At 40.0% G+C, this 18,956-nt stretch overlaps 1 protein-coding gene across 1 annotated transcript; it reads right to left on the bottom strand.

Annotated features, from left to right (window-relative positions):
* Positions 1–489: 489 nt before the first annotated feature.
* On the bottom strand, positions 490–18,951 carry EAF1 (ELL associated factor 1). Its single transcript, XM_026649349.1, has 5 exons — positions 18,800–18,951; positions 13,891–13,985; positions 10,577–10,713; positions 8,674–8,840; positions 490–728 (listed from the first exon to the last, which is right to left on the bottom strand). The coding sequence occupies exons 1-5, from the start codon at positions 18,900–18,902 to the stop codon at positions 490–492; spliced, it is 741 nt and encodes a 246-aa protein (XP_026505134.1). The 5' UTR covers positions 18,903–18,951.
* Between the last annotated feature and the right edge of the window lie 5 nt (positions 18,952–18,956).

Genomic DNA, 18,956 nt, shown 5'->3' with positions numbered 1-18,956 from the left:
GGGGGGGCAGAGGGCTCCGTGCGCTGCCCTCGCCTGTGGGTACCTCCCCCGAAGCTCCCATTGGCCGTGGTTTCCCGTTCCCAGCCACAGGAGCTGCAGGGAGTGGTGCCTGCAGGTGAGGGCAGCACGCGGAGACCTCTGCTCCACCCCCCTCCCCCAGGCCAGAGGAACATGGTTCTGGCCGCTTCCGGGAGTGGCGTGGGGCCCGTGGTGCCACAGGGATGGCAATCCCGCGGGCCAGATCCAAAGCCCTGACGGGCCGGATCTGGCCCATGGGCCATAGTTTGCCCACCCTTGCTCTATACCTTCAAATAAATGAGAGCTTTTTGTTATAAGGGCTCCCTTTCACATATTTCAACCTGCATGCATGCAACTGCTTGAGATAACTATTTGGTAAACTATATTCTACAGCGGTATCTAAACCTGCTTAGAAAAACTATGCCTTTTGGTGGCATCACACAGGTTCCCACAGCAACAACACACAAAACTTTACTTACTGAGAGTGTTCATTAGCTGATTGCTTCCTTGTGGCCTGCTGGTACCATTAGCAACAGCATTTCTGTTGTTGTACTGCTGGTGTGGTGGCTGAGAGGGGGAAATGCGTGCAGCCTCTTCCCCGTCACTGCTAGAGCTTTCATCATCACTCCCAGAAGAGCTCTCAGAGTCCGATGAGCTGCTACCACTGCTGCTACTCATCTGTTCAATAATTTCAACCTCTGCTCTTAGCTCTGGAATAAGATGACATTTGTTGGGTCAAAACATTTACAGGCCTCTGTGAATTTCAGGAAGGGAATGTTAAAATGCAACAGTTTTGTCAAGTTTAATTTACCAAGCACAATGAACAAGTCTAAAATCAAATCAAAAGGAGAGAATTGGGGGCGGAAAACAAAAGATACATACAAAAGATACATACAGCTAAGTGCTGCAGCTGAATCTAGAGAAGAGGTAATAATCACTGCTTCTCTAAACTTCATTTCTTTCACTACCACTTTATATGTTTTCTATTTTTAAAACCATTCCTTACTGTATTATTCATTTACTGAGTGCTCAATGTGCCAGGCACTTTACAGACAAAACAGGCATCAAATGTAAATGATTTGGGATCAGGGTATAACAGTTGACACAATGGGTACAAATTTCAAAAGTACCCAGTGACTTAGGAGCCTAAGTTCCATAGAAAAACCTGTGGGATTTAGGCTCATTTGAAAATGGTATCTGATGCAACAAGTGACAGTTACAATTAGGAAAGAAGGGGAATACAACAATAAAGTTATGAAGTTCTTTAGATTTGCCATGCACCCTTCTTGGTGGTTCCAATGGTAATATGAAAGTTATATCAGCAAGAGTTTGGAATAGTCACATTACTTACCAAGGATTTAGATAAGTCATCCCAAATCACACCATTGTTGTATATTTGAATATTCCATGTTACTAAAAAACTATTGGAAGGATTTTTTGAACATTTTGTGGGGATTACAACTTGTATCCCTCCACCAATAACATTAAGCATCTACTTACCATAAGTCCAAAGGTATAGGGATCAGAGGGAGAGAAATAATAAAGCTAGCATTATTTATATTATGAAAGCACCCAAAATCTTCAGAGTTCAAGCCTCATTGTGCTGGACATTGTACATACACAAGCTAAGAAATGAGTTCTTGTCTTAAAGAACTTACAGTCTAATACAAAGAGTGGGAGAAATCAGGTATTATCCCCATTTTACAGATGGCGACCTAAGGCACAGAAAAATTTAAGTGTCTTGTCCAAGGTTACATAGGAATACTGTAGCAGAAACAGAGTTTGAACCCAAATTTCCTGAGTCCTACTCTAGTGTTTGAATCACAAGACCATCCTTTGTGTGTAAAGTATCTCCAAAATGACCTTGAACAGATCTTTTCTATACATAAAAATGCCATGACATTAAAGTTCATGATCTCGAACGTTTCAGGATTAAGGCTAAATACTGTATCTGATTGGAAAGGAGAGGGTTCCAGATGCCCGATGATACAACAGCCCTACAGGGTCAGGAAATAAGACTAAAGAACCCTGCTAAGCTCTCAGCCTCCACTGTATTTTGGCAATGAAATCCATTGGGTAATTATGCACTGGCTTAAAGTTTCTTTTTTCAATTTTAAATTTGCTACCTTTCAATTTCTAAGTCAGCTACATTCAACTGGAATTAAGGAAAACAATATTATACCTATACAATAGAGCAATAGAGTGTCTAAATCAAGTTGTACTTCTTGAGGAAATGAGGTTGTTTTTGCAATTTGGCTGCTGAGGCAAAACATACTGGTATGTTACCTACAGTTCATCTGTTTGCAAGACAGCCATTTCTGTTCAATCTTTTAGATTTAAAAAAAATCTGTCATCTGTTTCTGTTGGATTTACATGACTGGGTCAATGGCAGGAGTAATATATCTTTCAAAAGTGATTTCTTTCTCTCTTATTTTCCTCCCCACTTAGTCTTGCAGCTTTTAGAATTTTATTTCATGCTGGAGTCTGAGAAATGGACAAGGAACACTCCCAAGTCTGGGTTCTCAATTTATTCCCAAACTGCGTGTTTCTAGAATCCCATAACAACTTTCAGGCTTAGAGGATCTCTCAATGTCTAAACTAAGCAACTTGGGGAAACTAAGCACAATGGAAAATGGAAATCCCACAGATGTGACTATCTTTTGCCTTAGCTTGATTTGGTAAATTTTCCACATGCCTCAAGTGATACTTTGGATCAATGGAGTTGATAATTATAACTACTCACTGAGCACTAAAAATGTACATGGTGCAAATATTCACAGTCTATGCCTCAAAGAGCTGAGAATCTAATGGACAGAAAAGATGCACTGAGAGAACTAGAGGAAGGGGTTTCCACCCATTTCCTTGTTTATAAGCCTTGTGGAGGAAGCGAATCATATGTGGAAGATATGAATGAGAAGTTGGGATGACCTGGCAGACTGAGACTGGGAGGGCCCTCCAACATAGGAGTGTGGTGCTCTTCTCAGGGCAGCACAGAACCATAAGCCACTGTTACCCTCTGTCTTAGCAAGGGAGAGCTTTTGAGATGAGACTACGTGTGAGCTTCCTGACACCCAGTCTGTCCGCTTCGCCAGCAAATTCCTTGAGATTCTGCCAGTCTTAACCTTCTCTTGCAGGTAACAAATCAGTGAACCCCTGTTCCTGAGTTCTCCAGAGACATCTCTCTGTAGTCCAGTCCCTCTGACTGGATACTCTCAGAAATTGTTAAGTGTGCTATCTCGAAAGAGACAGTACGCACACCAGCTTGTTAGGTTAGCTGAGGACTCGCTCTATACTTCAATAGAACAGCACTGAGATGGTTTACAGTAAAACTAGGAATAAGTTTATGAACAAAGAACAGATAGTTAAGTGATACTAAGCAGAGATAATAGAAAATGGTTACAAACAAACAAAATAAAACATGCTTTCTAGTACCTAAAAATTAATTCTAGCTAGTGAAGCCTTTGCCTAAACAGCTCTCTCACTTACAACATCTCCAGTCCTTCCTGGCAGGAGCGCCAATGTTCACAGAATCAGAGCTTGTTGTCCCCTTTGTTCCCTAAGAGCTGGATAAAAAAAGGGGTTCTCTCCCCTTCTTTTTCTAGTCCAGTAAGCCTTTGAAATGTATTCTTTGAAAATTAAACCCAGACACAGTTCCTGTCCTCTGCTGCTGTGTAGATGCCATCCTGTCTTCCTCATCCTCTAATCAATTTGTTTTTTTTGACTGGCTTAATCAGTTTGTTTACCATACATGTAAATGTACTCTGTCCTCACCTGGCTCAATTTACATCGGAGACCCAGGCAAACTGGCAAAACAACATTCCTTTGTCTACAAAAAACTTGTTTATTTGCTCTACTCAGATTGCTTGATCTGAACATATTTTAGGAATATATTTCCAGCACAGACATAATTATTTATACACTAACCATACATACATTATGCAATAATATTAACGACCACCGTGTCAAGAGTTTTTACATATATCTTACAAGATATCGTTTGGCTACATATTCTGACAACAGCATGGTGGGTGGCATAAAGAGGCTCTTAGGGTCAGAAGGAGGCAGCATGGAAGATGGTGTGAAGATGATAGAAGGGAGAGGAAGACGTTAATGAAAGAGGAGTAGAGATTGGCAACACTGGTGGAAGGAAGAGGATAGGAGGTATGCAACAAGACAGTATTCAGTAAAGATGAAGGCTGGAGAGGAGGTTGTATGGGAAGTTTGAACTGGATATGGTGGGCAAGGGGGAGCCAATAGAATAATTCAGAGAGAGAAGTGACATGATCTGATGGGCAAGGAAGATAGTTTTGGCTGCTGTGTTTAGGATGGAATGAAGGGGAGCAATATGGGTGCCTGGCAGGTGAGTGAGGAGGACATTAGACAAGGCAGTGAATGATCAGAGCATGGAGATGTGTTTTAGCCATCAGGAGTGGAAAGAAAGACATCCTGGAGAAAACAGTGGCAAGATTTGTTGCCAACCTTGATGTGTGCGGTGAAGGAGAGCAAGAAAATGACATCAAGATTGTGAGCCTGGGGGACAGGGCTGGGAAGTTGGAGGTGTTAGCAGCAGCAACAGAGAGCACTTAGGAAGGGAGATAAGTGGCTCAATTGGGGCTTTTTTTCTAATCAATTGCTACTTCTTGGACTTGCAGTTTCCTTTCAGCTATCTCTAGTCTCGTCTCTCAGCTCCATGCACCCAATATTTTAAATTGTTCATCTGTGCAGACAAGAAAATGTTGTCTTTGCTGATGTCACAACTGCTCTTATATCATTAAAAATGTATCATGCAGAGTTTCCACAGGACTTTTAGGAAGCCCTACTGAATTCCAGTTACTTCAGTCTGTCAAAGATGGTGGTTGAGTCAACCACAAGATGAGGTCCAAAAGGAAAAACAAATCTGCTTTATTTATGTCACAATTTGTATTTTCCTGCTTGTCTGCTCTGTTGCTTTATCAAGGCATTCTTTAGTGCAGTCATTAGTATGGATGATTTAATGTTCTGGTGCCTTTACTTTTTTTTTTAAATGTGTGATGATTACATTGCATAGCCTATATGCTGCGTTTAACTGTGAAAAGTCAAATGCTTATCAGCATACTTTTCGTTCCTTAAGATCAAACAAACAAACCATGTTAATGCAATATTGAGGTTGAAAAGGTCACAAGAGTCAGGAAATGCAAAAGTTAATGTTAAAAAACCTCTCTATGTAGCATATGTTAAATACATACCTTAATGAATGCACTACATCTGGCAAAGTTGATATTGTTGAGGGAACCATAACTTTTGAGTATTGTGCATTTGATTTCTCAACCGTAGCAATTTACTTAAAAGAATAAGTGAAACAAAAACGTTCTTAGCTTTTTCTGCATTAAAATAAAATTATACTCAGGAAATCACTGGCTCCTTTGTCAACAAATCAGTGACTAGCATAACGGGGTCCTGGCCCATAACCAGGGCTCCTAGGTGCTACAATAATAAATACTACTAATAAATCAAATCTACTTAGTTACTTCAGTAACTAAGAACAGGGCTTTTTTGCTCCTTTTCTCTGCTGTCAGTAGATGCATTGGATTTTATTCTGTTTCATGCACCTTCAACAAAATTCTTATCTAGAAGTCCCTGGCCCTGAGAAGCACTGAGCATCTAGAACTCCAACTAAAGCCAATGGGAGTTGTAGGTGCTCAGCATTTGGCATTATGAGGCCATAAGTCCCATAGCACATTAGACAGAAGTAAACAACTTGATTTTGACAGGCTGAATTTACAGAGAAAGCGGATTGAAAAAAAATAAATGTTTTACATTGAAATTCCGCAAATTTGATTTACAAGTCCACAAGAGACAACAAATATGCAATTATATTATGTCATCTTTAAAGTTATTTTTCAAAGTACAACTGTACTTTAGAGCACGTTTTAAGCACTAAATTCATAGTTTTCCAGCAACACTGGAAAACTTGTACTTTTTCCAGATACTGTATACCTACATTATGTCAACATTATTAAAAATGCATCTGTTGTGATTAAGTATGCTATATAAATATGTCAACAATTTTTTCCTGCACATACCACAATATGATCATTCATTCTCATTGCACAGTGACATGTGATAAGGTGCAGATAAGTATTCATAATGCATGAAATCCTCACCTGCACTCTGGCCCCTTGATGCTGTGCAAAAGGGCTGCAGGGGCATAAAGAGGGCCAAACCTCCCCATAACTAATAGGTAAAGGATTCCCCTACTGCTAGCTCTGCAAAGTCAGCTCTAAAGATGCCTCACAAAGACCCTCACATATGCCACAGAGGGACAGGCATGTCAAGTGTGGGGCCACAGTATGCTGTGAAAATTCTGGGCAGCACAGCAGCCCACGGGGCAGCCTGGGGTGGTTGCTGGAACTTAGAGAGGATCCCAGAGCTGTGTTAGTAACACCAGAGGCATCCCAGCCCCTGGAGCATCTTAGGATCAGGAGGGTGCAAAGCCACTTTAGATCCAGCCCCCTACGACTTGAGAGTTCTGTGCTGCACCTGTTAGAGGCACAGCAGAGAACCTCACCCAGTATGCTTTACTTTTCTTCTGTACAAAGTATGTATTTCAATGACCAAGAAGGAGATGGCATGAAACAATAAGAGAAAAAAAATCCTTTAACTTTAAAACTCTTTAGGAGTAAAGAAGAAATACAGGAGTCCCAAGGACTGAAGACTGTTTCCTGGATCTAGTTGACTTGTATTGTTCATCTTCGTTGTGTCCAAATGGCTTTTAATTGTGCTTTCCCTTCACAGGTTCTCAGAATTATAAGACGTGTCAAAGTGTTGGTACTCTAGTTCTCCATTGTTAGAAGCTTATGTAAAGAAAAGACTGAGGAATGTTTAGAAAAGCTATAGAAGCACAATTATTCTGTGGGCAAGAACTAAACTGTTGATGGATCCATACTCTCTATTAGAACTTTATGTGAAGGGTAGATACTCTCTGTGAAATACAACTGATCTCCCAGATGGTACTTTGAAGTTCTCTACAATATGGGACATTCAGATGCTGGAGAAGTTATCAGACAGCCAGGACATTCACACTTTTGTACAACAGGTCTTCTGATTTTAGAATATGAAGACTCTCTCTGGAGTAACCGTCAGACCAGACAAATATGTAATTTTTACTGCAACAATATGACCTTTAGTCACTGCTGTATACCTTTTTGAAAAGGTGTCCGATGATTATTTAAGGCTATGTTTACACTAGGAGCACTTTACTGGTATAAGACTATACTGGCAAAGCACTCCTAGTGTGGATGCAGCTATACTGGAAAGCTGCAGTTTGTACCAGAATAATTAAATCTTTGACACACCCACACCCTGCACCCTCACGGAGTGAAAACAAGCTATACTGGTAAAAGTGCCATTTGGCTGGTGTAACTGTCTACAGTAGGGGCTTCTACCAGCACAGCTATGTCAGTCAAGGGTCACACCTCCTCACAGCTATGCCAACAGAACTCTGTAGTACATACCTGGTTCAACTAATATTTGTTTTCTAAACTGTATAATAAGAACCATACCAGATAATTCGATTACTAACTTCATGTATTTCCCTGTAGTCTGCTTGTTTGGTTGGTTTTTTGTATTTGAAGAATTTTCAAAATAAAAAATTAGATATAAATACAGTGAGAAAGGACAGGAATTGCAACTAACAAACCCTCAGACTTCAACATGGTCTTTCAATCAACATCCTGGTGTTCAGTGCATTAGAAACTGCGCAGGAGTGAATATAATCTGCTCCTACAACCAACATTCAGATTTTTTAAAAGTAAAAATGTCATAAAGTGACTAGTATAAGTTGAAGAAAATCTTGCTGAATAATATAGGATAATTAACGTAGGCTGAGCCCATAAGAAAACTAGCTGTATGGACCAGAGGGAAAAGACAATGCAAAGGAAACACCAGAAGTGGAGAAAGGAACAATATGGTCTTAATATACAACATATGCCTAGAAAGTACCTGGCTTTTCAGTAAAATATAAATTAAACAAAAAAGAAAGTTCCTCGCTTCAACTGCATTGTCCACAATATACCCATGGAGTGCACAACCCAGGTGGAAGGGATTTGGGCAGAGATTCTGTGCATCAAGCCCCAATAGGCCTAACTTTTGGGCACAGATACAGAAACACTGAGATTAGGAGCCTGATGCTGCTGCTTAAGTAGGAGATTTATTTAATTTAGGCACTCAATCCTTCTTTCCCTCCCAAGATACCTGCATAATAAATATAGCAACTACATAGCAGTGTGGTCCATATTGTGCAAATTTGATCCCTATCCAATTATTTGATGGATCTCACACCTGAAGCCTTTCTGCTGGATGAGATAGCCAGCCAATTCCTGTTCCAGCCAACTGTGATGATGTGCATCTTTTGAGTTAATGTTATTTTTATGGAGAAAGAGTCTGAAAGAGATTAAATTATCAGCAAAAAAGGGATGCTCACATGCAGAGAGATGGGGACAGTTTGGATGACTACGTTGACAGAAGAAAATAAATAATTCACTAAGAATCCTTAAAATGAGATACATAGACTATAAATCAGCAGTCATGTACCAGCCTTTAATGCTTTGAAGTTCTTATGTATCTTTGTAAATGAACAATTATAAAACAGATTTAAAAAAACAAACCCTTCTTTACCTCTCTTAATGTCATCCAGCTGAGGTTCAGGTGAAGGGTTGTCTTTCAAAGGGGAGGTTTTGGGCCCAGCTGCTGGCTTGGATGGGGCTTTGAACTGTGAGGAAGGCTGGGAGGCTCGGGCAGCCTGCTGTTCTATTCGTGCCTGGATCTTACTGCTGCCCTCAGCCCTGAAACAACACAAAAAAACAGTCAGTGGTGCCATAGAGCTGTGTTCATTTGTTCCAGTAAGATCTGTATTCATATATATTTAATGAGTTTAGACTGAATACAAATTTACTTTGCATCCTGTAAAGCTATACAGTGAATTATGGATTTTTAATATAATACTGCTCAAAACCTACACTGCTTTGGCACTCAGCATCACCACTGACTTCCATGGGAAGCATGCTGTAAAGTGACTGTAGAGTGAGGTCCTTACTAACTGTGCTCCAGAACCATGTGAGGTTTAGCAATATCTTGTTCTCTATTCAAATAGCAGTAAAGGTTTTTCATTTAGCAAAGAACATCTTCTTAATACAATCAGCAACTACAGTAAAATACATTTACATAGCACCTTTCATCCTGAATGATCCCAAAGCTCTTCACAAACATTTAGACATGAAATACAGAGGGATCACTTCATCCATCACTGAAATGCAGCTAACTATCAGAAGATGCACAGCAAGCCTCCCAGCATTTTACAACAGGAAGTATCCTCTTTGATTACATACAGTACCTCATCAGATGAAAGTTACTAAGAGCAGAGAATTGTTACTAATATTGATTTATGCTCCTGAAACTACAGAAGGAATTTACGTGGGAAGAATGTAATTACTCCACTTTGAATTTTAGACTAAAACCCCTTCTCTTGTGAAGAGTGCCAAGGGATCTTTAAAGACCAAAGTGATCATGACAACAGCTTTACATCTCATCTGAATGACATGACCTCTAATAGCACAGTGCCTTGGAACATCATGCTCATGCACTTGTAGGGCATTGACTCAGAGGAAAGTGTGGCAACTATTGAATCACTACCCGCACGTACAACAGCCTGGATTTGTTTCTTGGAGATCTCTGATCTAGCTGCCAGCCTGGTCCCAGCCTGCATCACTGTAAAGTTTTTGTGAGCTCTCAGTCAAAGTTTTTACGGCTGCAGTAATACAGGTTATTTTAAATGTGTCATGTTTTTAAAAAATATTTAATAATGGCATGCTCCATAGAACTCAACTAATATGCATTCCCCACTGCTAAAAGAACTTGATTCAGAGACTTCAGGTACTTACATATTAGCACTACTCTGAAAGATATTTTATCTGAACACTTTCTAGAGTGTCATTTGTGTACTGAGGTATGGCTATCAGATCAGACAGAAGTTCTGATCTCAGCAGTTTTTAGGCAATTACCCACAATGCTATTTATTTCTCCAGCATTCATTTTTTCAGAATCTTTGCCCATGAAGGGTTTGGATTTTTGCTCTGTTTATCAACTTGATGCAGCCATGTTCCCCCACTCTAATTGTTATATATAATTAGACTTCCGCAGGAAGTTTCTAGGTCCATTACTTGCAACTTCACCGTCCACTTGACAGGTTACCACTTCCATCTTCTTCAGAAAGAAATTATTGAAAGCCATCTAATCTTTTGACCAGCTTCTAAACTTTTATACCATCAATACTGTTCAGTCATGAGTTACAATTATCACCTTTCAATAACGGAGAATCTACTAATTCTTTACTCTCTGCTACATAGACACAATGGAGATTTCCATATTTAGGCAGGATAATTGTCCTCATAAAGTCCAGGAAACTCAGTAAATAAACAATACTGCTAATTCACAAAACTCATAGCCATAGATAAAGGTGACCCTATTAACATGAATCTCTAGCAAGAATTCATCTTATTAACTGTATGTGCCCCAGTTTTACCTTGTTTTCTTGACTTGAATGCTACTACTAAGTTTTTCCAGCACATATTCCCCAGTGTCATGATTGATAATAAGTACACAATCCTTCTGATATGGTCTTTTATTTCCTTTGAACACAGTCATTGGAGGAGTTGAGCCCTGGTGTCAAAGAAAAAGCACACATTCATTTGCTTATACCCACACTATACAAGCCATTTATACACAATAAGTCTAATGAATATATGCATGCTTCTGACCTAATATCAAGACATTATCATTTACTTTAGATTGAAAGTGTTTGTTCATTTCAAGAAGGGATGAATACATTTATATGCATTACGTCAGACTTTTCCTCACTCATTATTATGCTTTTAATCATTTTATGTGGCTTTGCAGTGATAAACACATCTACCCTTCGGTTACTATCATTTACAGTTCCACTTTCCATCATGGTAACAACTACATTTTATTAGTTTGACCTGATAAATATCAGAAACCTCCCTGATACTTCTACCAGCTTTGAAAATCCTGGGTTTGGATACTGAATATAAATCTAATTACGCATTCAGTGGACCTGTGACCTGATGAAATGTACGTGTACCCAATACATCATTTAAACTGCCTTTATATTTAATCCAGCAAATAAAAAACAACACCTCTGTTCTATGTTATGAAGCAAATATCACATGCTATACATTAGCAACAACTGATTTAAAAAAAAATACAGCTTGTTTGTTTGGCAAACCTATTGCGTGAAGACCTACATTCTGGAGCAATCTGGGGGGTTCTCTATGATACTAATTAACATTGGGTGAATCAAAAAATTGATGCGCTTAGTGTAAGGGGTGTACAAAAGTATACTCTCTACTGTGAAACCTACTCAGATTTTATACATACAATAGCTGTATAGTTACAGAGAAAGGTGAATGGTACTTACTTACAACTGAAGAAGAGAGTCCTGATTCAGAGAACAGAAAGCAATCTTTACACATGTTCTTGGGAAGCACCCTGAATTGAGGACAGTGTGCAAAAGCACAAGTACAAGCTTCCACCCCCACCCCTCTTCTAAAGAAAATATAATGTCTTCACGCTTAAACTAAAATTTTAAACTCTCCGCACCATCAAAAATAGGGTACACATATTAATCTAAAATGGTTATGGAACAATACAGACTGCCTACATCTGGATTCTTCAGAGATGTTACAGTAAGACAAGTTCCAATTTGGATAAGATCATATTCTCATATAGTCATGCCTTCACAGATATTTACAAAATTACTACATTAAGAAATTGAAAAGTAAAAAAGGATTGAAGAGAATACAAAATAAGCTGAAAGTTAAGTCCTGGTCATCCTTGACAGATAAAGAGAAGTTAGACAAACATATAAAGCACAAATATAATGGAAATTGTGCTAAACTTATATCCAACCATCCCCTATTCTGTAGAAAGCAAGGAATTTAAAGAAGAGCATAATCTTTGCTGAGAAATAAAGAGAAGAAACTGAAGATCCAATAAAGCACATCAACAGTCCCTCTCACATGCTTAAAATTAAGCAGGTATGTAAGAGTTTGGAATGCCTAAATACTAAGCAACAGAAACCAAAATGCTATGTTACAGACTATTCTGTTACAAAGGCCAGAAAAAACCCACTGAGCGAAAGAGCTAAAGTTTAACAGGATTGTGATGAAACCCATAACTAAAACAAGAGACAAAAAGAATTCCTCAACAATTATTTGACCATCAAATATTAAACCACTACATCCACAAAGCACCCGTAATCCCTGAAACTGTCCACACACTGAAAGAGACACAAAAAAATCTCCTTCAAACAGTGGTACTGTCAGGGATAGCAAAATTTCAAATGACAAATTGGAACCTGAATCCCATCCAATTATTAGGCAGCTAGTGCAATTGTTTGTTGGAATATGAGAAATAAAGCAGGATCTAGAAGATCAGTGAACCCTCTTATATTGTTTTATCAACATTTCAAGAAAGGGAAGCTTTGAGATCATATATCCCATCCCTTTTCAGAGAATTGTCCATTTAACTAGATTGAAAGCAGCCACTATGCATATGTTGCTCCAAATCAATATTGACAGTGTTCAGTTTGGTTAACTGGAAAACCCTCTAGAATATAGAAGAGACAGGTCAAGCTGAAAGCTGTCCATTCTCATAAAATAGTACATTAAAAATAATCTTATCAGAACAGGCATCTGGAAAGGGGATGCACTACAAACAATCTTATTCACCCACTTCAAAAATATAGGAACAATACACTTCCCAGTCAAAAGGGAATATTCTGATTCAAAAGTCAGCACTACTGGCATTAATTATGCTGCTATCTGCTCTCAGAATTACTTCAACAAGATTAGTATACTATATAGATTAAGTTGAGGCAACATTTCATATAAGAGTGAAGAAGGTAACGTTATTTAGAAAACTTTCTTGGGAGCAGATCCTCTCCAGTGTAAATTATCAGCTTCATCCATAATTTTTTCAGCTGAGAATCTGCCATTTGGATTCCAACCTGGCAGAAAACTGTTGCCTATCTATACTAAGCCTATCTATGTTGTTTATAAATTCACGTACGCTGGATTGGTAATTAGCATTAGCTCTCCAGCTAATATACAAATCCAGTATCAGATCACAGGTGCAGTTTTTGTTTTGTTTCAACTCTTTATTATCAAAACAGAAATATGTACAATCATTTAACCATATTCTTTACTGTCACTTGTCCATCATCCTTGCACAATAAATCTTTACTATATAATTTGTGGAGGGATTGGATTTAACCTCATTGCAACTGACTAGGAATCCTGGGGAAGCTTCTGCAAACATGGGGTGCAGGATGTTGTTTGTATAGCTTTCAGCAACAGAAAGAGCTGTTTCAAAGGCATAACTTCAGTCTTCTGAAAATTGGATCTTGACCTGAGTCAAGGATAATCAGACTCCCATACTTAAAATGCAGAACTAAAAACTGATGGAAGTTAGGTAGGGCCCCACTCAGGATTAAAAGTCTTCTTGTACTTCAAAGAGTACTAAGAAGGATTAATTGTAAGCAAAGTAGATTGGACGTTTACAGAAATAACACTTTATAGAGATTCCATTTTACAGCCCTCTCCCAGAATGATATACTGAAATGCTAGTAGAAAGACAGTGCAAAAGCTGCTCAAACAGTGGACTCATTTGTTTTAGCATTGTGATCAAAGGTGAAGAGGATAGATTTAAGTCCATTTACACTAGAATGTTCCTGGCTAGCAGATACTAAAACCACACAATGAGAATTTGCTACGAAGTCAAAAGGTAAATTTGCATCATAACACAAAGTAAACTTACTGGAATATGTGGCAGTGTAATTGTTACTTCATCTCCTTTACCAACCTGGAGCTCCCCCTCACAAGATGTGTCTATAGAGGCTGGCTTAAAATCATCTGAAGATGAAAATAAGTGGTATTAAATACATTTCACAACTAAATTGTTTCTAGAGTCTCCATGGTTTCTCTTCTGAGATAACTCATCTCCTGCTTTATTTCTGATTAGAAGGAATGTAAAACGTGGGCCAATGCTACTATTTAAAGAAGAGCTGGACTAATGCATAGGCACAACAGATCTAATTCTGTGGATACCCGCTCCTTAAATCATGTGATTACCTCAGATTTTAATCTTTCAATTTAAAAAAAAAAGTAAGTTTCTAGCTATTCTGGTCAAGGAAAAGCTTCAACATGTAACCCAGGTATAACCAATGCAGTGACATTTGAGTCTGAAGACAGTCTGAAACAAGCAGCCAACACAGCATGTGAGAGCGGGTCACTTGCCAGGATTATCAGGGTTTATTCTCACAAACTCAGTTCCCTGTCTTTGCGGGGGCCTTGGGCACTGGTACATCTCAGTCCCTCCTCTTCTCTGCCTGTGGCACATAACAGTCTAGTCTCCTGTGGGCTGTACTATTTTAGTCTAATTTCAGTTTTTGGGTTTAGTCAGTGGGTGTTGGTGGCCTGTGTTATACAGGAGTCAGACTAGATGACTTGGTGATCCCTTCTGGCCTTAAACTCTATGACTCTAAGTGGTGAACTGCTCCACGTATCTCAACAGATTGTTAACTGTAAGACTGGGCGGTTTGTGAGGAGACCTGCCATCATGACCTCAGAACTCTCTGTCTGACAGAAGCAGAAGAATACAGTGAGCCCAGCTCACCTACCCATGCAGATACACCCTTGCTTCTACCTCTACTTCTCCAGGTGGGAGAGGGGAGCAGAGAGAAGGCCTGCATGCTATTGCCCCTATCTGTATGGGAGAGGGGGTCCCTGACAAAGCCATCCCAGACGGAGGGTGGGAGCATGACAATCAGAATATGCCTAAGGCAATTTAAAGCCCTAAGATAGTCCTGGTTTATAGGGGGTTACTTTGATTGAATAAAATGTACTTTGCACCTCTGTGTAAAGTAATATCTCCAGTAACTTTTCTTAATACATTTACATATTTTCTATTAATTATCCTACCGTACTACTGAGCCATAAAGGAGACAAAAACAGATGATCAGAATGTATGAAGTTCAGACATGATTTAGACAAAACTGCAAAAGTAAAATCAGAACATGAACCAGATATGAATATGGCGGATAATGACATTTTCATAAGTGGGCACTCAATTCCAGTGTCTAAGCATACAAAAAGGGGGGCATGGATCAACCTTCACATCGCACTCCCCGGCAGTACCCAGTCTGGGAAAGCTAATGATCCAACTAGTAAAACAAATTCGGTGATGAATCCTGGTCACATGCCACCTGAGGCACATTGCGCATACGCTAAGAAGCAGCATACAAAACTGTCCAGTTATATTCACTGCCAAGACGTCTCTTAATTATTGTATTAGTTGTTAAAACATCCACTTCTTAGAGCAAATTTAAAATGAAGTTCTACTATGAAAAGTAAGTTTGCAAAAAATAGCACCTTCTTAACATCGTCACTAAGAGTAATACCTGCTGGGTTTAATGATAAAAATAAATGTAACTGATTTTTACTCTGCTAGTACTACAGAGACAACACAGCAGACAGAGAAAGTGAGTGTACGACTAGATTTAACCCCATCTCATGCATTACCAAAAGAATTAATAGTTCTAATTGCAGGGCCAAGTTGTGCCCTCACTTACATCTGAGTAACTTTGTGAGTTAACAATTACTAGTTATTGTTTCCCCAAATGTATCAGTGTGGACTTGCTGGGTCAAGCAAGGGGCAGCTGCAGAAGGTTTCCTAATCTAGTTTAGCAGCCAAAAGGGAGCAGGCCTCTTAGCCCACCCTCATTTCTTATTAAATGCTATGTGTGCATGTATCATACATAATTTTGTTTGTTTGTTCTGAGCCTGACACTTTACCAGAGCCTCCTCATTTACAAGTCTGGCATACCTCCCTCTTACATATACATATAGGAATGGTACGAGCTGGGGTGACTGACAAAGGATTTCAATACTAGGCTTCTTTCCTAGGGTCAGTGGTAGATGAAGATACGCCATGCAAACATTTGGCCAACAATTGGATTTCTCTTGGGAAGTTTACTGGTTTGTGTATACCCTTGGTTAGTTTTGTAATGGTTATACTAATTTTATGACCCTGAAAAATAGTCCATGATTTTATTTACCAAAGTCAAGTTTTCCTAGAAGCATTTTCCATGGATTGTCCAGGATACTAAAAAAACCCAACAGTATAATTGATCCCAGGTTAAATTTTCAGGCCCAGCATTTATAAAAAAAATTCTAGCCTGGAAAGTAAATACATCTGATCTGAAGCTCATAGAGGTACAATCATTGACTGACATTTCAGAGTACAACTGCATTCTAAATACTTTACGCTGTAATTTCCCCTGAAGATGTGATCCACTGTCTTTGTCCTTCCAGATATTGTCTCTTAACGTGATTTACATGCAAGTTTGAGTATTCGGGAAAATAGCTGTGACTCAAATATTGCCATACATTGCTCTAAGTGAGAAGTATGGAATCTTTCAAACCAGAGAGCTGTTCCTGCAATCCTTACTCAGGTGAGTGGTCCTAAAGAAGTCAGTTACCCTTATCACATGAATAAGGGGGCTATAGGATTGGACCTGAGATTACATGGAAAAGCCCTATATGCTGCATTAATACAAACCCATCTACTATATAAATTCTCACATTATTATGCTGTTATAATATTAGGTATTGTTTTAGTCTTTAGGTGATGTTTAACTATTAATTTTAAAGATACTCATACTGAGAGGGCAGAGAAAACAGTATCTTGTGAATGAAGTTCAAGGATAAAGGCACAGTGAGGTCACTATTAAAACAACCTCCTAATATATTACCAAATGCAAATAGTATTAGAAAATACTAGTTAGAAGATTCTTGCTATCTTGAGGGAATTTTTTTTTTAATGCTCTTTAGAAGAGCCAAGTAAGGTCTAGACCTTACTTAAGAACTGTTCTGGTCAGAAGGGTGATTGGCACCCACTTATTAGCCAACACTTGCAAACTGATATGACTCAAGCACATTTTACTGAAAAGTGACTTATTATAGAACTGCAGAGTCAATATAGCCATGAAGAGCTAGCTGGGTTATATACTGCCTCACATATAACCAAATCACCAGTTTAATCTTTGGCCTCATAAGAGCAGCCATACTGGTCAGACCAATGGTCCATCTAGCACAATATCCTGTCTTCTGACAGTGGCCAATGCCAGGTGCTTCAGAAGGAATGAACAGAACAGGCAATCATGAAGTGATCTATCCCGTCATCCACTCCCAGCTCCTGGCAAACAAAGGCTAGTGACACTCAGAGCATGGGATTATATCCCAGACCATCCTGGCTAATGGCCATTGATGGACCTATCCTCCATGAAATTATCTAGTTCTTTTATTAACCCTGTTATAGTTTTGGCCTTCACAACATCCTCTGTCAATGAGTTACACAGGTTGACTGTGCATTGTGTGAAGAAGTATTTCCTTTTGTTTGTTTTAAACCTGTTGCCTATTAATTTTATTGGCTGACCTCTAGTTCTTGTGTTATGTAAAGGAACAAATAACATTTCCTTATTCACTTTCTCCACGAGTCAAGATTTTATCATATTCCCTCTAAGACATCTCTTTTCCAAGCTGAAAAGTCCCAGTCTTTTTAATCTCTCCTCATACAGAAGCTGTTCCAACCCCTAATAATTTTTAATGCCCTTCTCTGTAACTTTTCCAATTCTCATATATCTTTTTTGAGATGGGGAGAACAGATATGCATGCAGTATTCAAGATGCGGGCGTACCATGGGTGTATATAGAGACCTTATATTTTCTATATCTATCCCTTTCCTAAGGGTTCCTAACATTCTGTCTCAAACCTGCAGCAGATATTATTTCTTTTCAGGTGGACCTTCCTGCCCACATGGAAGGCTGGGGCCTTTAGCTACCACTGTATAAGAGGCAAAAGGAGCAAAAGTGGCATTTTTCCCCCTGCAGGGAAGCTTGAAGGGCTGTCAGAAAACTCATCTTCCAGAGTTGCCAAGTATCACTCATTTGGAGCCAGAGACTCCCTCTTGGAGGGAATGGGGGAGGTCATGTCATACTCTTTACAGTGTACTGAAGGATTTTGATGGACATTTCAATAAATCTTAAGAAACTGTGTGCGCGATCTCCCTTATTCAGACTTTCGGCCAGAGCCCTGCATCTTTCACAATATAAAGTTTAAATTATGTCATCTGATATGACGCTCAGTAAGAGACTCACTTCCCCCTTCCCCGCCCACCCGTAATTTTTACAGTTACTTTCAAACTAGCCTCACTTTAATTTCCCTCCCCCCATCTAAATTTGCAATTGAAAGTTACTGCTCTCCACATAATAAGAGCCTAGGAAGGAGGAGCTGGTGAGGAATGGGCAGAGAGGGGTTGGGGTGGTAGGGGCAATTGGAGAGTTAGGGGCTAGGGCTCAGAGGCAGGAAGGGTAGCTGGGTGGGAGCCGGGCAGGTGAGAGGAGGACGATACAGGGGGAAGGGAGTGGGGGATCCCAGCGCACGGAGTGTAACGAGGGTCCCTGGAAAAGTGAACAGGGTTGGACGCCTCCTCTCTCCGCTGAAGGGGGTGCAGCACAGGGGGGTCCCCGGGCTCGGGGGGGGGAGTGCAGGGGCTGTGGGCCGGGGGGTGTCCTTCGGTAGAGGAGTAACGGGCTAGGCCGGGGGGTCCCCAGGAGGTGCAGGATCCCGGGCAGGGCGGTGGGTCCCAGGGAGAGCGGGGGGCTCACAGCGGATGGTGTGGAAGGAGGCCTTGGGCCGCCGCTCGAAGCTCTCCCCCAGCTGCAGCCCGTGCTCCTCCTTGTCCAGCAGCGGGTTCGCCGAGCCGTTCATGCCCCTGCCCGCGCCGGACCCGGACACTGCAGCACCCGGCAGCGGCGGATCCCC

This window comes from Terrapene carolina, unplaced genomic scaffold (assembly GCF_002925995.2).
Source record: "Terrapene carolina triunguis isolate 2854851 unplaced genomic scaffold, T_m_triunguis-2.0 Scaffold84, whole genome shotgun sequence".
Classification (NCBI taxonomy): Eukaryota; Metazoa; Chordata; order Testudines; family Emydidae; genus Terrapene; species Terrapene triunguis.
The sequence above is the reverse complement of the archived record's forward strand: the minus strand, read 5'-3'. Positions and strand labels throughout refer to the sequence as shown.